A 25,363-nucleotide genomic window follows, 5' to 3' on the forward strand; every position below is an offset into this window, starting at 1 on the left:
TTATTTACCTTATTTTAAAACCGGATAAAGTCTATGTTTACTATAATGTGAACATCCATGGAATTCATAGCCAGAACTGCACAATTATACCTGGAATTTATATTCAAAGTTCCTGTATGTTGACATGCAGTTAACATATTTGGAATTGTTTAAAGAACTGATCCTGCTTCTCTAATAGAGGTTTAATGATCTGTGTTGGCTTTCCAAAAAAATAGATTAAAAAAAGCTTTGTCACCTCTCCAGGGCTCTGTAGGACACTTGGATAAGACTGGATGCACATTGTGACTGTTATTGGCACTGTATGTGTCTTCTTCGTTTTTTGCCATGATTTTTGAAGTCACGTGTGCAATTGTTAACGTAAAAGTGAATAGCCTTAGGCCATGTCTCTCAAATGTGTAAGAAAATAGATATAATATATAAAAAACTTATTTTTGCTTTCCCTGTCATAAATATTACAGCTGGTTAATTAAAATGTACATGTACAGTTTACAAGGTTTAGATTACAAGTAATTAATATATCACATATATAGTACATATATATAAATCATGTCTAGGAGGCCAGTGTTAAATGTTGTGACATGGAAGAGCCTGCAACTCATCACTGTATTACCCTATACCTACAGTGGTCAGGTTATTTAATGATTCTCAGGCAAGCAGTCTGATGACTGAATTTAATTATGAAGCAAAATTATGTACAATAGTAACCAAACAGCCAAACCTTGAATTTGTCAGAATGCAAACTGAGGGAACAATGTGTAGCCATACCACGTTTACCATCTTTGCTTTGGTTGCTACGGTGATGTGAATGACTGCAATCCAGCGAAAACTATACTTTTCTGGTCTTGATGAATCGCTACGAGTCTGGATCCCTTGACATCCAGCAAATTCAATCTGCAGCTCAGAACAGCAGTCTGGTGGCTTGATGCTATATCTTGTTGTTTGGCAAAAACGATAAAATGTCACAAGAAATCTTTGTTTATCTGCTGCCATGGTAAACTTTTGAAATCATACATCTTATCTCCTATATGTGAAGACGTATAAGGCTGTTAAGGGAAACCTGATAACACACCTCAGATACCGCGTCCAAGGGATGGATATCTGTAAAAATGTCAATTTCTTTACTCATAGACTTAGAAATACTAGACAGACTTGTCTTTCACTTTAGGAAGTTATGTGATGCAGACTGCACCCCCCACCGTCTTGGTTGCTATGGTTTTCTAAATTCTTTAGACAGCAGATTGGAGAGTGTGTGATGAATGTCCAGATTCTGTTCTTTTTTTTCACCGTCACGTCTCTCTCTTCAATTGTGACTCAGCACTATGTGTGAAGTCGACAGCTCAGTCTAGCACCTTTAACAACCTTCAGTGCGCCAGACCCAAACATTTAAACATATTACCGTCGTCTGATGCTCAATATAAAGCTCTGTATTGGTTTGTGTTGTTGAGATTTGGCCTTAACAGTTTACCATTGTACCATTGTGAGCAACCATTGTATGGCAGCAGTGAGAACAAAACACATGTTTATATATAAATTAGAAAAGCTTTGTCAAGTTGATCAGAGGTTCCCAACCCTGGTTTATTGAGTTATTGTCCTACACATTATCTACACAGGGTTATTCTTTGCTGTAATATACCCATTTCAACTCAGGATGGTCTAGTGATAACTAATGATTAGTTGAATCAGATGTTTTGGGAGGGTCTTTCGGGACCAGGGTTGCTTTTTTGATGGGATGCTACAAAGAAATCTTTTCTTTTCATAAGATCTGAAAACTGATGAGTAAGCAGAGCAAACAGCAATTCAAGAAAAACTACTGTGTTCTGTTATTTTTTTCTCAGAAAAAGGTAAGTTCTTTCTGCTGTTCTTCTCTGAAAATGTACTTCGGTGCTTATGAAATGTCTGAGAACTAGGAGCTAAGGGAAATCATAAATGCTAAAAAGCAGGTACGGAGCTTTGTGTTCGGGGTTTTTTTAACTCAACAGTAAAACATGTTCAGTTATTCTGTACTGCATACTGTCTTGGAATTAAATTCAATTCTTATTTTGTATATAGAGACTTGAATAATGGAAATTCAGACAGGGGTACAACTGCACTTTGCTTAGGGGTTTGCAAGATCACGGTTGGCCCCCACGCCCAAAAAAAGAGGGGCAAATGCAAGAATAAAAACATTACATGCAATAACACCATGTGCAGAGCCCCTATGCACTGCATATACTGCATAGCCCATTTTTGTGCCTCTGCATACAGACAAAACCTTATAGTTAAAATGTTTCCCCCTAATTAGTTAAGAGGGGAATACCTATGAATGCCGCTATATTGTCTGTTGTTTGGGTCGATAATGGAAGTGTAACTTCCAGTTAAATGAATACACAGATGTAACTGTGTACATCAATAATGACAAATAATTGTGTATAAATGTATCCGTCTGTAGTTTACAGTGCAACATTCTTGGGAGTTCTTAAACGAGTTTATCTGAGGAGAGAGGAGCCCTAAATAACTATCTAAAAAAAACGTTATGAACACCGAAGGCATTAATCATTATTTTTATATCAATAACACATTATATAGCAAAGTTATCTGAATATATTTCATGAACAACAGAAAATCTAACCCTAATCTAAATCTAATTTCAAATGGACATTTGGTGCAACCCAGATGAGGATGGGTTCCCTCTTGAGTCTGGTTCCTCTCAAGGTTTCTTCCTTATGCCATCTCGGGGAGTTTTTCCTTGCCACAGTTGCTCATCAGGGACAAACTTACTTACAAAGAACATATTTACTTTTAATCACCACATTATCTGTGTAAAGCTGCTTTGAGACAATGTTCATTGTTAAAAGCGCTATACAAATAAAAATGAATTGAATTTAATTGAATTAAACAAAATGATCACAGCAATATCTGAAATTAAAGTGCACCTTCTCTTGACATCTTGGGTTTTGTCCAAAACTGGCCCCTCTAGATAAAGGTAATGCCCCTCTAAATGATGTCCATTCAACAACAAATTTGGTATACATCATCTTAAGAACAAACTGGACAAAATACTTTATTTTAAACAAAACACCTTTAATTGGTTAACGATTCTGCCTGTGTGGCTGCCAAATAGAAAAAAAGACTTTGTCAGCAATGGCTTTGTGCACCGACACAAAACTTTGTGGGCATCTTCAAGGCTCTTCCTCATTCGAATTTTTTTTATTGTGTATCTTGGCCCCTAGAAATGCTAATTATTATTGTTGTTGTTGTTGTTGTTGTTAATACTGCTACTAGTACTACTATTACTACTACTACTATAAATTGTAAGTTGTTAATGTTACTAAGCCTGCAAATTACTAAATCTATCTTCGCATTGGCATAGTCTGCAGTGTTACATACATCTTTCTAAAGCCCCTCATAAAGATATAGAGACCCATTTCCTCTCAGCTAAGACCAAAAATAAGAGAATAAATCCACTGTTTTGGAGTGTCTTATGTAAATTCAACATGTAGCTTTAAATCCCATACACTGGATTTCCCTACATGCTGGAGGGAATAAGGTTTTTTTATTTATTTATTAGTATGCATAAGGCAGTGCTGCTCTAACATCTCCTCAGCAACGGCCGTGTGGGGGTAGCTGTAGTGCAATACTGAGATCCATCTCTCTTTGAACTTTGGAAATTAGCGCTCGTCATTGTGGATTTTTTCTCATTTGGGTTGAGAAACGGCCCACAGTCAAAAATCCCGAGGCAGCAGCAGTCCTGTGGGCAGCAACTGAAGATTTGCTCCACTTTACACCTACACGGACATCCGTGTATGTGTCATGGAACCTGACACACTCATAGCCTTTTCAGATGTTGCCTAACAAACAATAAATGAGAATATCTATCTATCTATCTATCTATCTATCTATCTATCTATCTATCTATCTATCTATCTATCTATCTATCTATCTGTCTATCTGTCTATCTGTCTGTCTGTCTGTCTGTCTGTCTGTCTGTTATCAGTATCTTATATCAGTATCTACAGAGTGCACCTATAGGGGATATATGTTGACATTGACCTATATATTGATATGTATTGCCTTTTTTAACATTATTGCAACTTTTTTTTAATCTCTTATTTATGTCTTTAATCAACCTTTTATCATTACTGATTGCTTTAGATTGCTGAAGGTGTATACTATATTTTAGAATTTTAGTTTAGTCACATTCTAATTAGTTACATTTGAAGTCTAGCCAAGGCATACATTTAAAAAAAAAATTTTATTACATTTTTTATACAGTTTTCCTGTTTGAGTTTCTATATATAGGCTTAATATAGCTTATATTGCATATTTTAATGGGTTGATTCTAATCTTCTCATGCCATATATTTTTAATTCACTAAAGCATAATTTACAGGAGTGGATACTAGCAGTCAAACATCTCTGTGATTTAACAATATAAGTGGATAATAGGCATTTGTGGGGGCCTATCGTTGTTACACTACTCATTAAAATACATATATTGCAATTCCAGCAAAGGTCTAAAGACATCCGAATGATTTTACAGGTGCCAAGCTTAACTTACTAGTTTTGAACATGAGAACCACCAAACCATTCAGGGGTTTGGCCTTTAAAGACATTACATGAGCTTAGGAATGAGCTGCCTCTAGGTTTATACTAATATACTAGTAATACATCCACATTACTTTGCATTTTATTACATGCTCTTGACAGCAGACATATGGAGACATTTAGTTGCTCATGGTTGATGAGTGACATTGTGGATGTAACGAAGGTTGCTGAGTCATATATTGTTTTAATAGAAGAAAAGTACCATGTAAATGACTGTCAGGTATTTGAGTAGGTGTACGCAACTTTCCGTTTGCACTTTACTGGTTTGCTTCATCAACATGCCAGTGGTTTATGTCTTCTAGGAAAATCCGTGCAGTAGAATTAGAGCATGATCAAATGGAATCCAAAATAGCAATGTGATTGGATCATTCAGTACATGGCTTAATCATAACATACCATAATGCAATGTCCCAACGACTGTGTAAAACCTTCCAAGAGGATATTTCTTTCAAGTGAACACTGGCAGCTTGGATATTTGCAACAGGGAAAAGCCAGAGTTTTAAGATAGCACAACCTAGTGTCATTCTTCATTTAGGAAACGTTGTAGTGAGTAACGATGACAATGATGCACCTGCTGGGTTTTCTTTTTGTGTGTGATCTGCCCTGAGCTTAAACTGAGTCTCAGTTTTCATGTTGTTCACTTTGCTGATTGAGTGCCAACTATCTAGCTTATAACCCAGTAGTTTCTTACTTACCTCTCTCTCTCTCTCTCTCTCTCTCTCTCTCTCTCTCTCTCTCTCTCTCTCTCTCTCTCTCTCTCTCTTCTCTCTCTCTCTCTCTCTCTCTGTGTGTGTGTGTGTACATACAAATACATATATAAATGAAATGAAAACTTTGGACAACATTTACTGAATCTTACAAAAAGCAGACCATAACCTTCCTAAACAATGCACTTCATTATATTTATATTTATATTGTATTGGATTACAGAAAATACTACACTCATTCACATGGTTCCCAATTGGACACTCAATCACATGTCATGCAACTGTAATGAGAGTTGTTAAACATATATGCACATATCACCACTCTCTCCTCTACAATACTCATGAACACACAATCTGATTTTTACCTTTAGAGAAATCTGACCTGAAACAGAGAAATGCCAGCGTCTATAAAGTAAATGTAGTTCTTCCACATGCTCATGCCCAATCAGTTATACTAGTCTTAAGAAATTTCTTAGAATTTGAATTCTACAAGGCTAAACTGCAGTTAACAATTTATATTTATTTAAATATTTTAATTAATATGGTTTATTTTTACTTGTGTTTGTCAGGAATTGACAACTTGTTATAGGATCAAATGTATTTCTTACCTTTTTTTTAATGTTTTTTTTTTTTTTCTCCAAAATATAGGAACCTGATAATTCCCACAAAGCAGCTCAAAGATAACCGTGATTGGCCAGTGTTGCTGTGATTGATAGGAAAGAAGTGTGTCATTCCTCCCACCCAGTAAACACAGCCAGTTTTGTTCTTTTGGTTCTTGGCTACAGACGGCTGTGGTTTCAACCTCAAAGATCTCCAATAGACTGAAGGTTTTTCTTTTGTATTTCTCTGGAGTAATATTGAAATACAGTTTTATTTCTAAAAACCTGCTCACTAGCCAATTTTGCTCCAAGCAACCATGCACCATTAAATATTCCAACTAAAACTAGGTATGTTGCAAGACTTGTATAGAAGTGATTGTTTGTTTGATTGATTGATTGATTGATTGATTGATTGATTGATTGATTGATTGATTGATCGATCGGTTCATTGAATATTGCAACACTGGCCAATCACAATATTTTCTATTTGCAGCTCTAAGCAAATAGCACTTAAACCGAAACTTTCTGATGATGTGTCATACATTTGTCTTTGCATCTAAAAATCTACCTTTAACTTTCCTTTTTACAAAGAGGTGCACACAGCATCAAATATTCTTGTAACACTGCATTATGTGTTCACTCTAATACCTCATTTTAGTTCAAGCTCTCAGCCAGATAATGGGCTTCAAGGGCCATGGCATTTTCAGTGAAAAAAACAAGCAGGCGTCTTTGATGGATTATATAACATCTAATAACAAAGGAACTTGACTGTAGGTAGGAAAAATGCAGACTAGTCTGTCAATAGGGGTGTCTACCGGAGAATGACTGTGAACACTATCCCATTTTTCTGTGTATATTGCATTGTATCTATTTTTAAAGACTCTTTATTCACACTGTGATTAACTAACCCTTATTATATATGTACTGCCAGTCGGGTAGATGAGTCACCCACAGTAGGATTTACATGATTTCAGTAGGTGGTACCCCATCAGAAAACTCTTACTGGATATACTGTGCATAACTACTTTGACACAGCTCTCTCTCCCACTCTTTGCATTTTTCTTTCAGTCTAGGCTGAGTCACAATGGCTCTGTAGTGCAAAAGGATAAATACTACTTTACTCACAGCGACACGCTCACGCCGACAATGGTCATTACTGCTTTAAGCTTTAGGGAATGATTTGTGTTTTTTTAGTAATTGTTCACTGTTTCTGGGTATGTTTCTAGTTCCTAAGTCACCTAGTGCAACATAACTGAACAAACATACATGTGCAAATGAGTGAAGTAATTTCTACTCTGGTCATAGACTACTCCATACAGTAACAGCTTAACAGTGTTCATGCATTAGGCCAAACCATCATCCACATTTTTACGAATGTTTTATTTTTCAAAGGGACTTACAAATGAGGTAGAAAATAACAGAAGTTGAAGGACTCTTCACCATCTTCACCATCTCTTCACCATCTCAAATGTCTTCTTCAAAACCGAGATGTCACTAGATGCATTTGACTAAATGCAATAGACATCTTAATTGAACTTTTTCACTTGTTTTGACAAAAGGGATACTTTCATATTCTTTTTATGCGATAGCATTCAGATTTCCGGAAACTGTTTTGTGAAATAAAAAATTGTAGAAATTTGTAGACAGGGGTAAAGCATAGAGAAAAATACTTATTAGAATCAAATCTGTACCCATAACACAATCAGGTGGACAAATGGCAACAGGACAAAAGCAAAAACCGAAAAACCTAATGACTAGAACTGTTGATAAAACTCTCTGCAAGAATTCAAAAGGACAAAGCAAAATTGTGCTTAGTTTCATAAATATCTTCTAATAATTACCTCATTTACCTCAACTTCATCTACAGTAATTTCAAGATGTTTAAGCTTGCAAACATAAATTTATGGATTGTGACAAAACAAATAGCTGATTCCTTTTGAATCAGAGGAGACCTTCCTTCTCTTCCCGTCACCCTCTTCTCTCTCTCTCTCTCTCTCTCTCTCTCTCTCTCTCTCTCTCTCTCTCTCTCTCTCTCTCTCTCTCTCTTTCTCTCTCTCTCTCTCTCTCGGTCGAGTTAAACATGCTCCTGAGGCTCCAGTGACCACTGTTCCTGCCCCTCTCCCCTCCGTGGATCTTCACACTTCTGTGCAGCTTGGGACGGTCTCTCATCAACACCTTGGGTGGCTCCATGTAATTCCGGAGTAGAACGGGTGCTTTGAGGATGGATTGGACTGTAGTTGGTGTCGGCGGTCTGCTGCACTGACTCAGGATACAGTTAGCTTCTGATCATCATCACTGCACCCCGCAACATTGTATATCTGCTTCAAATGGACATTTGGTGCAACCCAGATAAGGATGGGTTCCCTCTTGAGTCTGGTTCCTCTCAAGTTTCTTCCTTATGCCATCTCGGGGAGTTTTTCCCTGCCACAGTTGCTCATCAGGGACAAACATACTTACAAAGAACATATTTACATTTAATCAACACATGTTCATTGTTAATAGCGCTATACAAATAAAAATTTATTGAATTGAGACCGAAAGCAAGGCACCTCGGCTGAAAGCGAGGAGAAGAGTGTAAGAAATAAGGAGCATACATGTGAATACCACAACAATTTTGATGTCACACAGCTTAATAATTACAGAGGAAAGTATGAAATTGCCAATGACTTAAGAAACATAGACTTACTAGGTGACATGATCATAACAAGAGCAAGTGCTGCAATAAACACTGCATAGATGAAATAATAATAATTGTTGGTGGACATTTGTGAAGCTTGTAAAAACCTCATGGGGGGAATTCACAAGTCCAGTCTCTCTCATTACTAATGCTGGCGTAGAGTTGTCGAACAGCTGCTGTGACAAAATCATAAAATACAACAGGAACTGGGAATACCCTTCGTGTGTACTCCTGCTGTTGGTGTGATGCTAATGCCAGATCCTGACAAAATGTATCAGTGTCTTTCATTTTGTTGCATTGTGTCTAATATATGCAACGAGTTCAGACATTTAAACCACATCGTATGCAAAATGAATTGAATCTCTTAATTGAAAGTCAAATCTAAATTTTAAAGTAATGAAGCATAAAGTTTTGAAAGTGCAATAATGCAGATGCGATTTGTAGGGACCAGAGCAATGGTTTTCAAGCAAGATGCTTTTTTTTGTTTACAAAATCACAACCCACACAAACATTTACTAATACTAGTAATATTTATTGTTGAGTTTATTGTCAAGATTTTCCTGTTGGATCAGTCACTCGAAGTAAATTTATTACTATTGGAAAAATGTTTTGAATGATGAAAATGAAAGATTCTAGTGGTGTGATAATGTATATTATTAAAGTGGTGTGTAAAGAGATTAGCAAGATGATTTTCTTTTTCACCTCAGTTAATCATTTGTCAATTTGTAAAAGGGTTACTTCAGAAGTTTAAGACACATATCGGTCAGATAAACATGCTCCTGAGGTTCCAGTGACCACTGTTCCTGCCCCTCTTCCCTCCGTGGATCTTCCCACTTCGTCCTCTGGATAGTGTTCTCTTCGACTGGAGGCCAGCTGCACAGAGAGGCCTCCAGTCGTAGAGGACATACTTACTTTGTCCTCTTCTTGTTTGTCCCTTCCTTATCAGGGACAAACTTACACTTATAAAGAAGATATTCATTTTTTTATCACCACATTATCTGTGTAAAGCTGCTTTGAGACAATGTTCATTGTTGAAAGCGCTATATTAATAAAAATTAATTGAATTGAATTGAGATGCATCAAATTACAACAGATTTAGTGGTATCATTCAGTTTTGAAATTGCGTCATAACTTGCCACTCCTTATGTGTTCTCCTAATTTAAAGATCAGAAATAACCTTTTGGCTGTAATAAATAGGCAAATTATTATTGTACACAGTTAAAAAAAATGGGTTCATAAAGGAGACATGTCATTTGTTTTACACTGGCAAGTGTTCCAGCTGCACTGTAAGATTTTAATATTTGGTTAAACTTAAAAACAAGTTCATCTTGACTTAAAAATCAGAAGTAAGTTTAACCTGAAGATAACCTTTGTGTCAAGTCATAAAATTGTAGTCAAGACTTACAAACTAGAGCTCAACATCTGAAACTTGTCATGACAACTGGAGTTTATGAGAACAAATAAGTTCACATATCTTTTTGAGGCCTTCATATATTACAGTGTGGCTGCAAAACAAGAGATCCTTGTAATGTACTTTTTTACTCGCTTTTTTTCCTTCTTTTTCTTCTCCAATTCCGTTTTTAATGTATAGCGCTTTTAACAATGGACATTGCTCAAAGCAGCTTTACACAGATCAAAAGCTTATGAAATTGAAATGCACAAGTTTACTGCCTATTTGTTTGTTCATTATAAGATTATCCCTAATGAGCGGGCCAGTGGCGATGACAAACAGGATAAACTTGCTGAGATAGTTTGAGCAAGAAACCTTGAGAGAAACCAGACTAAATAGGGAACCTATCCTCATCTGGGTGGCACTGAATGTCCATGATAGTTTGATCATTGTGGTTTCCTTATAGTTCCTTTCCTCCTTCTTCTCTTCCTCTCTCTCTCACTCTCTCTCTCTCTTTCTGCAGAGATCTCTGTGACGTGCTAGATACAACCGAACCAAATTTGTCTTTATTTCCTTCTCTCCACAGGATTTCCTTACAGAATTCATTGCTTGGGAGAAGGAACAGGCAGCTGGGTTGTCAGTTTGCACTGAATGTTCTTACCTTCCTTAAAAAAAAAAAAAAAAAAAAAAAACAGATCAGTGAGTGTTGTGCACCATAATGCACATTTTAAAAAGTATTTACAGATGATGCATGCGGATAAAAAAGATGAAAGACTTCAGCCCATGTGAAATGTGATGCTGTGCTCTGGAGGCGGCTCATAGGGAATCACTGTAGCGCCCTGGACCGGTGGGCGTGGCCAAGCCAATGGAGTTCCATTTCCGAACAGCGGCAGCCGCCAGTCAGCAGAGCGTCGGTAAGGCAGACACGGTAAGGCGCGCGACTGTTTCCTTTTTGACCGGTTTTTTTTCCATCATTAATGACCGCTTTGGGAGCGATATAGGGTGTTGAAACAGATCTAATCAGAAATGTGCGGTTTAGGATTCGTGACTACTGCAGCGTGAGGGATGTCGAGGAAAGGAGTTAATCTGGTATAGGCGATTTCTTATTTATTAATAAAGATCATTAAGCAGAAATCATTGTCATGTTCAAGCTCATATGGCTTTTCTTTTTCAACATGATCTCCTTCTGATCACAATGAATGGACCCGTTATGTATCCTGAACATTTTTTCCTTTGGAAATTGCGGTTTTTATTGTAAGAGCTTAGTGAAATGTCGTGGTGCTCACTGGAATATGTATAAATAGATCATATGTAAATGCATGTATAAAGTGTCATATGATCATAAAAATCAATCATAAAACCATATATACGTCGGTAATCATTTAGGAGTTAAATCACTTAAATAATATTTGTATTTTCCGTTCATTTGGTTATTATAGATATTTATAGGCCTGTGTGCATTTGACTGGGCTTTTGTCTGTCTCCTGTGCTGCCTGGTTAAACAGCAAGAACGAGGACACTCCGTCCCAATATTTCGCAATCACTGAGGAAAACCGGGTGAGCACGAGACTCTTATGATTGTGACGTCACCCACTTTGATCCGTCACCGACCGATTTCCCTCTTCATCACTGTCGGTGTCATCACATGACATCCTACTTTATGTAAGAAGGACAAACTGTCCGAGCTTGGAGTAAACCCCCGCTATGTCCTGCAGACACTGCAGTTTTCCATCCTAGTTTGCCTTAAAATTCAAGAGCTTCATGGCACAGATTTTTGTCACACTCTCCAATCAGAAAATCATCCGGTCCTTATTTTTCCATTTAAACACCAATTAAGGGCGTGCACAGATCCCACAAAACTGGGTAGAGGATTACTCTTGGTACTTTAATACTGCTCTGATATGGAAATCTTCACAGTAACCAAGCTGATTTTTTTAATGCATGCTTTGTTGGCACGTTACTCGAAACAGGAGTGATGACAGCAGGCTTTGTGGACAATTTGTGAAGAGTTCTCTGTTAGATGTGTATCAGTCAGCACCTCACACATGCAGCTGAAACTTAGTCAGTGACTCTGTCAATTCCGATTCAACACCAGTCTTAGCAGTTCAAGTTATTAGACTAATTAGACTGAGAGTTTAGAAACTTAGACATGTTGCCTGCTGGTTGCTTAAGTAACCTGCCCTAACAAATTCTAAAATTGAATCAGGCATTGATATAAAACACTGTTACCTGTGACTTTAAAGCTGTAGAATAATTGACCAAATTCTTTTTTTCATAATTCAAGGTATGAAAACTGTTGGTGAAAAAATGTGTCTAATTCCACAATTGATGCTCTGTTTAACTCAAAACAAAGTCCAAATTGTGATAAAAAAAATTATTATATTTCTGATTTAATGATGATGGTCTAAATCCTGTAATTGCTTCATATATTGCTTTTTTCCAAAAGCAATGGCAATCTATTTATATTCTGTATGCCATTTTAATAGTTGAAGGCTAACTTGTCCTTCCCATTGCCCCTTAGCAGAAAAGGCTGGTTCCTGAAGGACATTATCATCTAAGCTATGGGCAAGGATTACTACAAAATCCTGGGCATTCAGTCTGGTGCCAATGAGGAGGAGATCAAAAAGGCCTACAGGAGGATGGCCCTCAAGTTCCATCCAGATAAAAACAAGGATGCTAATGCGGAAGAGAAATTCAAAGAAATAGCAGAGGCATATGAAGTCCTGAGTGACCCGAAGAAGAAAGCTATTTATGACCAATATGGAGAGGATGGTAAGTGGCACATGATTTTTCCGAGAGCCTATGTGGTTTTGCACTATGACATTTAACATCCCAGTGTCAAAAGCAGTAATAATACAATATATCTTTTATAACCAATGTAATACATGTTATTTTTAAGCATCATTGGGCCATATATTTATTTGAAAGATGTTGAAGATTGAAGATTTTCAGGATCACAACTAAAATTGATGTCTTTTCAGGACTGCCTATAAAAGCAAGATATCTATGGCATATACCTTTGTCCTGTGGCCTATCTTTCCCTGGTTGTATACATACTAGGAATCCTGCCAGAATGACTCATCTATATTTAGAGAGCGATATATTCTTCTTTTTTAGATATGAGCTGTTGAATCTTTTGGGGATATAATGAGGTTTGTTCTACTGCATCCTATGTGATATATACAGGATGCTGTAAGAAATTTGCAGACTATTTATTTTTTTATTTTTTTGATTATTGACTTTAAAGTTTTCCAGACTGTTTTTTAGGCACATGCCATTGCAGATAACATCCTACAGTTCGATATTTCATGGCTCTGTGGGGACTCATCACTAGTTTTAAGATTGTTCATCTTGAATATCTTTGCACCTTATATATAATACAATTGAATTGGACTTATTTCTGAACACATATGGGTGTTTCAGTGCATTGTTGGGTTGGTCTCATCCCTCAATGATTTGGAAGAGTATTCTGATTTCTGAAGTGTATTCCAAGGAAACACAAATTAAATATTAAATATATACAAATATAATATTCAGAGTGGCCCTATATTCTATGTGGGAGGAAAAGAGTTACACTAAACAGAGGTTAGCTGGTTTTTATTCTGTGGACCTTGCAGAAGCTTCATTACTTGTAATACAAAATGTAATGTCATTTTTAAAGTTGCAAGAACATAACACTAGCCAGAGGGAGCTTTCATTGCCACATTGGCATTATTTTCTGTTTCCACTGATTGAACTTACATTTTAACATGTAAATGCATAGTGACCAATTTATGCCTGCTAAAGGACAAGAATAGAAGTAAGGTAGGCTGTTTATTACAGATAATGTCTGTGTACTGTACTCATCTGTCTAAATGTGTGTTGTCTTTTCCCAGTATCCAAAATAGAAAGAGAGTGACACACACTCTTGGCAGGCTCCTTGCTAGAGAAGTATGAGCAGTTGCAACCAAATCAAATTTAGGTGCAGAGTTAACTGACATTTTCTAATTAGTGTTCTGAAATAGCTAATCTGCAAAATGATCACCTAAACTACAACTATAAAATGTGTACAACTGGCTTTACAGAACCTATGTCATATAGAAATGATATAAAAACATAAAATAATAAAATAAAGAATTGAAATCCGTCTTAAATCACGTACATATATTTTGTGCATACAGAGAAATTAAACAGTGTGGGATGTGTTGTTAATACTCAGATAATGTAGAAATATTAGGTGTTTAAAGATTAAAGATTAGGTGTCAAAGACTTTTGCACTCAGTGGTTACAGCTTAGACTATGCAGCAGCAGGTTGAGAGCCATCAGACGCTGCTGCAGTTTTCATGTGAGGGCTGAAACATTCTTTGAGAACAAAAACATTTGTCTTTTACTCACTGTGGTTGATTTGAAATTTCTGAACCAGTGTTTTGCAGGACACAAAGTTTTAGCATGAATTAGTAAATTACATTGAACAGAAGGTTGAACCCTGTGGTACACCGTTGAAAGAAATGTACTGCCTTATTGCCCATGCATTTCGTACAAGGGATGCCAATTTATTTAACATATACAGACAAAACATATACATCAAATATAGATGGGTGCCAAATTAAATGAAAAATGTCTTACTAAGGTGTAAGTCAAGCCATTGGAACAGCTTTAACCAACATTCAACATGTCTTTTGTATTGTGAGGACACTTTTATTCTAAAAGATTTTCGCTTTGTTGGTGATTGACAGCACTATCTAACATGTTGCTTAGAAATCTGGTGACTATGAGTCAGAATTAGGTAGGCTGTTTATAACTGGTAATTTATGAAGACAAAAGCATATGGGTTTTACATAATTTATACTAATCAAACCTCTCAGTGAGCCTTCATCCCCTGTGGATTGTGACATTGGAAAAGTTCTGGACAGAGTCCTTCCATCAGGATACAAATATTAAATCATAAGGGTCAGTGAGAATAGGTTTATATTGACATGCAGTGACCCTTTGCAAAATATTCGAGGAAAACTCCCCATTGAATAACAGAGCCACTATTAAAATACAAAAATGTCTTTAAATATCATAAAAGGCATTTGAAGTACAACAACATTTTGTTCATCGCTTTGGAGTGTGTTCCTAAAGGAAGTAGGCAAGTGGATGGTAAAGATGGTAAACAAATCTAAAAACGATACATACTGTATATCTAGAAACCGAGATGCTTTTATTTCCCAACATGTACCGTAAACATCTTATTATTTCTTCACAGGACTCAAAAGTGGAGGAACAGGCTCATCTAGTGGACCAGGCACTACGTATCACTACACGTTCCATGGAGATCCTCATGCCACATTTGCATCGTTCTTCGGTGGCTCAAACCCCTTTGATATTTTCTTTGGTTCTGGGCGTCATTGGAACACCAGCAATGGTGCAGGAGACCATGATATGGACATTGACATGGATGGTGATGATGACCCATTCAGCTCCTTCAGCCACTTTGGGTTCAACGGTTTAAATGGGTTCCATCGTGGGGCAGGTCGAAGATCTCGCAATGAACCTTTGCACAGCAGCAGCAACACAAGGAGAAAGGTACAGGATCCTCCAGTGGTTCATGAGTTGCGGGTATCTCTAGAGGAAATCTTTCATGGATGTACTAAACGCATGCGCATTACTCGCCGCCGCCTCAACCCAGATGGAAGAACCACACGGACAGAAGACAAGATCCTGAATATTGTCATTAAAAGAGGCTGGAAAGAAGGGACCAAGATCACTTTCCCTAAGGAGGGCGATGAGACACCTGAAAACATTCCAGCTGATATTGTGTTTGTGCTCAAAGACAAGGGACACCCTCACTTCAAAAGGGATGGCTCCAATGTCATATACACTGCCAGAGTCAGTCTTAAGGAGGTGTGTGAATTTTTTTTTTCTCTTTTTTGCAATATATCCAGGTACCTTGATGCTCAATAGGGGGCCAAAACAGAAGCTTGTTGGACATCATAGCACACTTTTTAGTAATATAGTAATATTCTGCCAGTTGAGATGTAATTCATGTGAGACCTAATAATGAGCAAATCCGAAAACAAGATGGCATAAACCAAAAAGTAAAGAATGAGCCGCACCTTGTCACCAAAAACTGTGTTTCAATACTAAATAGTTTGTCCATATAATATGTAGCTAAGCAAAAGCTTCTACAAATCATATTCTATATCACCAAATATATTTTCTGTATATAGAATTTCAAATCATAACTCATTTAATGGGATTTACACTGTAGTGTGTATTTAAACATTGTTTTCCATATGACATATATGACCCTAATTCCAAAAAATTGGGATGTGTAAAATCTAAATAAAATAAGAATGCAACAATTTTCACATCTGGAACACCCATATTTTATTTATAATAGAACATTTTACCATTTTAGTTTGATGGCCACAGCATGTCTCAAAGAAATTAGAACAGGGTCTCATTGTAGCCTCATCCCTTCTTTCAACAACAATCTATAAACATCTGGGTACTGAGGAAACTAGTTGCTGATGTTTTGGAAGAGGAACATTGTCCCATTCATACCTGATACAATTCTAGCTATTTAAGAGTCACGGACCCTCTTTGTCATATCTTTTCATTTTATGACGTGACAAATGTTTGCAATTAGTGAAATCTTGTACTACAGAAAGGCTCCTACAAAGCCATGCTGTTATTATATATTCAGTTTAGCATTGTCTTGCTGAAATATGCAAGGCCTTCCTTAAAAAATACCTTGTCTGAATGGAAGCATTTATTGTTCTAAAACCTAGTTATGCACCCCTATACAATCAAAGATGCAGGCTTTTGAACTGAGTACTGATAACATTGCAGGTGGTCCCTCTCCTCTTCTTCTCCTCTCAGTCCAGAGGACGCTGTGTCCAAGGTTTCTAGAAAGAATCAAAAATTTTAATTTGCCTGACCACAGAACAGTTCTCTACTTTGCCTCCATTTTAATGCCTCCAGTCCATTTTAAATGAGCTTTGGGCTAGAGAAGGCAGCAACGTTTCTGGATCATGTTTACATATGGCTTCTTCTGTGCATGATAGAGCTTTAACCTGCATTTCTGTGCCGCCTTAAGGCCCGAAGATCATGGGTATTCAATATTGTCTTTCTCTCTTGTCCCTTGTGCCAAAAGATAAGAGCCTTTCCCACATAAAGATTTTAAGAATTTTAACTGTTGCCAGTTAACCTAATTAGTTGCAAAATATTTTTTCAGCTTTCTCTTTTGAGTAAGACTTTTTTGTTTTGGCCATCAAATGCAATATTACCTCATTTTTTATATATTTAATTTTAACATTTTGTCAGTTTAATCATTTGTTTTTTTTTCTCTGTGTTCAGTTGTAAAATATAGGTTTATAAGATTGCCAAACTGTTGCATTCTCTTTTTATTTACGTGAGTACACCACCTGTTCTCAAGGGACAACAATAAGTTGAAGTTGAGTGCAGGTGCAACTTGTTTAACTCAGATGGTGTCCAGCATATGTGGCGACACCCTGGTGAAGAGAACCAAGAAAATTGTGTCTTGCCTACAGTCATGCATGGTGGTGGTAGCATTATGGTCTGGGGCTGCATGAGTGCTGCTGGTACTGGGGAGCTGCGGTTCATTGAGAGAAACATGGATTCCAACATGAACTGTGACATTCTGAAGCACAACATAATACTCCCTTCAGAAACTGGGCTAAACAGCAGTTTTCCAACATAATAACAACCCCAAACGGCCTTCCTAAGGAAGCTGAAGGTAAAGATGATGTCTCCAGTATGTCTCCAGACCTGAACACTATTGAGCATCTGTGGGGCATCCTGCTCATCTGGCGGAGAAGCGCCATGTGTCTAACATCCAGCAGCTCCATGATGTCATTTTGGAGGAGTGGAAGGGAATCCCAGCAACAACCTGTGCAGCTCTGGTGAATTCCATTTAAGCTGCACACTGGCTACTCTAAAATATATCCAAGTTTCATTCCTATAGTATTGTCCCTTGAGAATATCTACTAAAATGGTTGCTGAAATGTGAAGGGTGTACTCATTTTTGTGAGATACTTTATATATTTACATTCAGATAGAATAAGCTCAGCTGGCTTCTCTGAATTGTTGAGGCTCAGACATAGATTAGACAAATTTACTGTGGTCGTATTACTGGCAGCTGTCTTCCCAATTTTTCTCCTCTTATAGAAAGAAATGAGAGGCTTAGCTCATACCATGCCAGTTCTATCCATATTCATTACTGACCTTGTTAACCTCACTAAATCTTGGAGAAGAAAGAAGGAAAAGGAACATTACACATAATTCTAATATAACACAGAAGTGAATGTAGTATAGAATAATCACAGATCAGCAGTATCGTCTGTCAAATAAAAAGATTTTTGAGGTCCAAGCCTATCTTTCAGAATGGTTTTTCTCTACAGTTGTGATTCCAGGAACAAACAGGGATAATCTATTCCTGTCCTGTGCTGTGCTGTGGTGTGGTGCTTCAGATAAAACCTGATGTATAAGGGCTGGAAAGCTCCATGCTTTTGAGTGGTGCTAAATGGAGTCAGATTTTCTGCCTTGTCAGGACTCGTACTTGGTTTATACTCTCCCACTAAAGTGAGACCACAGAAGAATGTCATGTTGCAGTGTCACAGCACACAGTCCTCACTCAGTGAAATGGTCTAGCCAGCAAGCCAAGTGGATATAATTGCCATGCAAGTGTGTCACAGTCATGCATTGTGTTTTTTTGCTAGCTGGTTTAATTGCTAGTTGGCTACTTTGAAAAAATAAAGGAAAAATTGGGGTTACAAATTTTGTAGAAAGAAAAGGTAGCAGGTGGAGGTGAATAGGGTCATCAGATAGCTACATTTCTGATTGAAACCTTTGTTAAAAGGAAACACTTTTGAATTTTACAGAGGACCTTTTTAAGCTTTCTTTGATTTATTTTTATTTTTTTATGAAATGCAGACATGACATCAGTCTGCTTAACTCCTAATTAATCATCAAATCCTGAATAAATAAAATAAGAAAAATGAGTAATACACGCTTTCCAAAAAAAGGTGGTCTAACTCATCGCTAACACTTTTAGCCTCTCGCTTAATTATTTCACGATAGCTTTAATGGAGTGTTGAGTCACCACTCTGTGCATCAACATAATCACTTCTAATGCTGAACGAAGTGCCAGTTTTTCTTCACCTGACTGTCTGAAAGCTTGATCATTTTAGCAGACAAGTAAAATACAGCTATGTCTCCACTTCACTTTTGACAGCAGGTTTCTCATGCCAGCAAGTTAAAGATAATTTCAAGGAAACGTCTCCAGGGTCTGCAAGTCTGTAAGAACATAGCCTACTTTTCTCAAAATAGACCAGACTACATTTATTTTAATATCTTGTCTCAAACAGTTAGAATGTCCATTTTTATAGCTAGAGTGTCATAAAAACATGTTTTCATTTTCTGGATTCTCTAATCTATTCCAGTGTTTAATATCATTCCTAAAGATGGCATTAGATTTGCTGCTTCTCCTCATCGTACTCATTAGAGGCCCAGATTGAAACTTGATGAGAAGTTAACACAGCTCTAATATCACTGAGGCAATAAATTGGTCTGCCATCTGTCTCATTGTGTCTCATGGGCATGAGAATTTACCCATATATCTTTGTCAACCTGTTTATGATAATACAAATTTACTGATATAGACAAAGAGATCCCAGCTCATTATTCAAGTTTCAAGGTTTTTTGTCATATGTACAGATGTCAGTGACAGTTTGTACAATGAAATTCATAAGTAGCGCTACAGGCAAACTACAGCAATATTAAATATTGAACAACATAAAACAGAAAGAAGAAAAGTGAGAGAAAACAAATAATGAAGCATAAGAAAGTTATAATGTTTATATACAGTATATATATATATATATATATATATATATATATATATATATATATATATATATATATATATATATATATATATATAATTTTATGAATATTTACATATATAACATTTTAGCATGAGGTATTTTTCTGAAACTATGGAAGACAGAGGATAACAAGTAGAATGTATATATGTATATATTATAGTAATGTGCAAAGTACTGAGTGCAATGGTATTAAGAGTTCTGAGCATTAAGAATTGTGCGTCCCAGTGTGTTACACAATTATGTATGAAATTTATAACAAAGTTGGTTGGCAGTTGTGGTTTGCGTTGAGACTGTATTACAGTTCGTTGAGGATTCTGATCACAACTGCCAACTGACTCTGTTATACATACATGAGCATATCATCTTGGGGTGAATTAGTCTGTAAATATGATGTTAAACAAATAAGAAAGGTTTGGAGTTAGTAGAGTAGCCCTTCGGCAGATCGAGTGGCTTTAGGGATTAACGTCTTACCAGGAATTGGGTCTACGTTTAAGGAGCATTTTGAGTGTACTCAAGAGTACTGTTTTGAGTAAACTTTAGAGCCTCCTTGGTTACTTGGCACAAATGACCATGTATCACCAAGATAAATATAGGCTGAACCTGATCCTTTCTGAACACAGAAAAAAAACTAATATTATTTAGAATTATACAGAATGTTGATTCATTTTAGGCAGATACCCCATTGTTTGGGCCTGTTATGTCAAAGCCTAATACTTCATCCATTGTTCCACATTAGGCCAGTCAGGAAAATGCAAGGCATGCTGGCAAGGCCAAATGTTTGTGTGAGCCTCAGCCCTGGCCTGTTTAACACGGATCCCCTTTTGCTGCTGCCCTGAAGGAAAGAGCTGATGTCATTGCTAACACATCTCCTTATTTCTATGAGCAGCTGCTCCATAGTTCACCCAGGCTGTTTTGCTCCGCTATAATCACAAGTAACATTCGAAGTATGCCCCTTACTGAAAAGTGAACGTTTCCGAACGTTCCTGAACGTTCCCTTCAGAAGCTGCATTAGATATGTAATGGAGAGGTATGAATTTTGATCAGATATGCTGGGTCTAGGATTTAAAAAAGTGAAAAACTAAGACCAAGTCATTTAGTTTGAGTTAATTTTGTATATGCCAAACAAAGATCAGTGGAAACGAATGGTTCTCAAGTCTAGAAGATTCTTTTGTAGTCATGGAACGTTTTGACCTCTCTGACATACTTGCCAAGTATTTACAACCTCAACCGATTCTTCAGTTGCTCCATTAGGGCTGCAAAATGAGAACAGCAGCTAAAATTAACTTTGCACCACTGACCCCCCTTTACTACAGCATCCGACACACTCACTCAGATACCAGACTGTCACTAATTCCCACTTGCATAAACCTCTAATATTTCAGAGATTAAAACAATACATTCTTTACAAATGGGTCATCATAACGCATAGACTCTAATCTTTGTGCTTTTCTCTGTGTTCAGAAGTGTGATAAGGAATGTGTTTTTTGACCCTCCTTCCACAGACTTAGGAACAAATTTTAAGGGCATGAAAGGTTCAGGGCAGATAAGGATGTAGAAGCGCACTCTACAAAGCAAATGAAGTTCATAAATCAGTTTTCAGACATCAAATAAACATGCATTCATTAATAGTGACTGGTAGTGATAATATATGGGGACTGAATATCTATCAGCAGCTTGAGAATGAAACTGGGGGGAAGGCGATGCATTATATCATGAGGTCTCCTTGATGACACTGTGTTGGACAAACTATTCCACACACTTCAAAGCAGCTACATTTAATCTAATTTAGTGTTTTAAATCCAAATAACCTGCTGGGGTCATGCTGTTTAGATTTCTTCAAAAACCTGCATGATAAACTGAAAATGTTGTAACTGTGAAACTTTCATTTTTTTCAGGCATTTTGTGGAAAATAAAAATAAAATAATACACCTTGTCAACTATATTGTCAACACTCGTAACTATATTTCGCATGCTCCTTCTCAATTACTATTGATGACCTGTTATAATTTTGCCTTTAAAGCAGGCTGGAAAAATACAGTAATCCCCTGTTTATCACAGTGGTTACGATCCAAATCCACGCTTAACGGATGCCAACCCATAAATGCTATTTTATGTATACAGTACTGTACTCTATTGACATTTTACTTCATTTTATAATTAATAATTATATTTTTATTAATACATTTTATTATTTCAACAAAAAACTCCATAAAAACAACTCCCTATATGTTTTTTGGTCTATCGTGCTATTCGCGAGAGACCGGGAAAATCAGCTAAACAAATTAGTTACGTGGCAAATACAATTCCGCAAATAAACCGTGGGCAATTAAAAAGCGGGGGATTACTGTATCAATTCAAAGGCTGATCTGATCTATGAGGTTTAAAACTTGTGTAATGATTATCACTGGTTGCAAGAGTCTACACACTGGGCTAGAAAGAAATAAGCCCCAGCCGTGCTTCCTCATATTGTCTTGTGCTTTTTTTTTTGTAGTGCAAAATTTAATCTAATTTTCAGACTCTTATAAAGCTGATGCTGGAAACTCCTTTCATCAATACTTTTTTCTTTGCTAGTATGTACAGATGATCCCCAAGTTACGATGGTTTGACGAAGCTTTTTCGTTCTTACAATGACGCAATACATATGATGCGCGGCAGGCAAACGTAGCAGCATATGCTTCACCATCAATCCGCGAACGGGCGCTTGTCCTTTTGCCTGCTGACACATACATATATACTCGTTTATATAGTATGGTACTATAAATTGCTCTGTTTTGCTTTTACTGATCACTATTCTTGGGTAGGCAAGGCCACGTCTCAGGGTCATCGGAAAGCATCTCCATCATAAGTCGAGGACTACCTGTATTTTAATATGTATGTGGTTTGTCTGGGAATTAGGTCATGTAGAGGTTTGCCATACACAGCCATGAGAATAAGTTGTTCTGAAGATGGTATAAATGGGAGCATTAATAAAAACCTTTTGAATGACAGTACTTTTAGAATCAGAATACAGAATTCAACAGTGTGGCGGTATAATTAAAAGCAATATATGCATCATTATTTTAAATAGATTTCTTTTATTATTTAGATTTCTTTATTTATTTTTTGCTAATGTTATAACATTTGTCTAACATGATTATGTTTTCTTTCACCAGGCCCTGTGTGGTTGCACGGTCAACATTCCTACCCTAGACAACAGGATTATTACGCTGCCCTGCAATGATATCATAAAACCAGGAATCATAAAGAGACTGCGGGGGGAGGGCTTGCCTTTACCCAAAAGTCCGTCCCAGCGCGGGGACATGATAGTGGAATTCCAGGTGCGCTTTCCGGACAGGATACCTCCCCAGTCCAAAGAAATCATTAAACAGCACTTACCCCAGTCTTAAAGCCATTTCTATCGGATTTATCATCATTTCTATTTCAAGATAAACATTACCTTTCACAAACATTAATAACAATCCGAAGGAATGGAAAATAATCAAAAAGGACCGGAAGTCAACTTCATATTTTGTTACCCTTTTTATCATTTTTTGCCCTTTTGAAACTAAGTGGAGAGTAAATTAAGTTTTCTGTAAGACAAAAAGGGATTTTCTAAGAAGTTTGCTACCTTGAAGCCTATGGGTGGGTTTCATTCATGATCCTTTTCATATTCTACAAAAAAAATGTCCCTCCATAACAAACAGGAAGAATTAATTCCTATACATATTTAAAAAGAAAGCTTTATGTGGATGATGGTTGTTCTACTTCTTTTGCAGACAGTATTTTCTTTTTAACCTCAGATATTGTCCCTTCTTTCATCTGGTTTCGGACGCGTTTCGAATAAAGCCGAATTTTAGGATCACTGATTTTGGATTCTTTATGGCAGCGTTTAAGCACCAGCAAGTTGGATCATTTGATACTACATTTTTAATCTCAGAATCAGTTCAGCAGTCTAAAGGTGCTTTGTTGTCTGTGACCAGATTATTAGGTGCTGTAACCCATTGCAAATCTTTAATGGTGTGATCACAGTATCCTGAGTGCCTTAATACGGCTCCAACTAGCTCGGTTTTCGAGTCAGGTGATGTAATGAAAAGACCAGTCCTTTCACCACAATCCGAGGCCTATAATGGTACTGTAAACTCCACCGATTAAGCAAATATTATGTCATTGCAAGGTTAGCCTGCTCTGGCAGTGCTTTAGTGCCCTGTTTTTATTTGCTCATGTACAGATTTCATGTTCTGTGATTGGGAAATTTTCACATCAATAGTCTGTTGATTGCGTTACACTCTTTACAAACTTTTAGGATTCTCTTGTGTTTATTACAATGACTCATACTAGACATTTCTTTGAAAAATATCTTTCACAGTTTTTTCTTTTACAATCATTTATGGCAGGTTAAAGAGAGATATGAAAGTGAATATTAAATCGGTGTACAGAGCGAACACTTGGTGGCAATGAACATGTTAAGGATCCATTGTAGCTGTATATAAAAGCTTCCCTGAAACTCACATGAGCACTTTCTGAAAACTGTGAAGTCAGACGATGATGTTTAAAGTTAAAGTAGGTTGTAAACAAGTAACACATTGTATACTGTTCAGTACACACGACTGGTTTAAAAAAGTATAAGGTGCAATTTGCGTAAGAATATGCACAGAATAAAGCTGATTAAGACATTGCGTTTTAGTATGACTGCTGACATTTTACTGTTTTAGATGTGCACAATTTATAGCTAGTTTTCACTTGTTAAAGCAAAGATTTCTATACATTTGTATTCCGCATAAGGAATTTGTTATATAATGCCTTTTAGCTAAATAGCCAACATTTGAGTGACTGTTTTTTTTTTTATGGACAATCAAGTGTGAAATACATTATCTCTTATAAAATCTGAATTTATTATTTATTTGAAAATTACCAAGAAATTTAGGCCTGCCAAAGAACGCACAGTCCTACCCTATAAGTCTCCTGGCATGAAGTTACTTTTTATTTTAGGTCAATTTTACCCATGTTATTTACGTGTTCTTAAATATAATGATGTTGTTTTGAACATTTGGGCGCTCTCTTTATACGATATTAAAGTAAATCTAGCTTGCTAACTGAGATGGAAAAGGGCTTAACAAGTGATACTCAGTACAAGTGAAAGTGTGTGAGTGTACTGTGATTTTAAACAGTGTTCAGGCCTTTTGGACTGATGCTTTGGCGGGGCTGAAGCTTTTACTGAATGTGTTCTTTTTTTTATATATTATTTTTAGTAGTTAGGCTAAATGATGTACCTTTTTTGTCGTTAAGGGGTATTGTTTTGAAAGGCAAGAAATAAACCATAAACCATAACCATATGCGATTTTTTTTCTTGAATATCATTAGATTTTAAATACATACACATTTCTGTAAAGACTACCAGATGTGTACAGTAACGTTTGGTGCTACAATGCAATTATTATCTCTGAGATGCATAATTTTTCTGTACACAAATGTACAAGGTTGAGTCAATTGAAAATTATAAAACTTGAGCAAAAATTAAAAAGAAAAAGTACATTAAATTTGGGGCTGCAAAAGTAA

At 36.7% G+C, this 25,363-nt stretch overlaps 1 protein-coding gene across 2 annotated transcripts; it reads left to right on the forward strand.

Moving 5' to 3' along the window:
• The first annotated feature begins 10,792 nt into the window (after positions 1-10,792).
• dnajb5 (DnaJ heat shock protein family (Hsp40) member B5) lies at positions 10,793-25,138 on the forward strand. 2 transcript variants are annotated; one of them, XM_083526534.1, is made up of 4 exons: positions 10,793-10,884; positions 12,478-12,728; positions 15,184-15,821; positions 22,981-25,138. In XM_083526534.1, the coding sequence occupies exons 2-4, from the start codon at positions 12,518-12,520 to the stop codon at positions 23,212-23,214; spliced, it is 1,083 nt and encodes a 360-aa protein (XP_083382660.1). In that variant the 5' UTR covers positions 10,793-10,884; positions 12,478-12,517; the 3' UTR covers positions 23,215-25,138. The 2 variants fall into 2 exon arrangements, with proteins under 2 accessions (XP_083382660.1, XP_083382661.1); XM_083526535.1 differs by lacking the exon at positions 10,793-10,884 and adding an exon at positions 11,410-11,513.
• The last annotated feature ends 225 nt before the right edge of the window (positions 25,139-25,363 follow it).

Source organism: Silurus aristotelis (genome assembly GCF_946808225.1).
Source record: "Silurus aristotelis genome assembly, chromosome: 23".
NCBI classification, from domain to species: Eukaryota; Metazoa; Chordata; class Actinopteri; order Siluriformes; family Siluridae; genus Silurus; species Silurus aristotelis.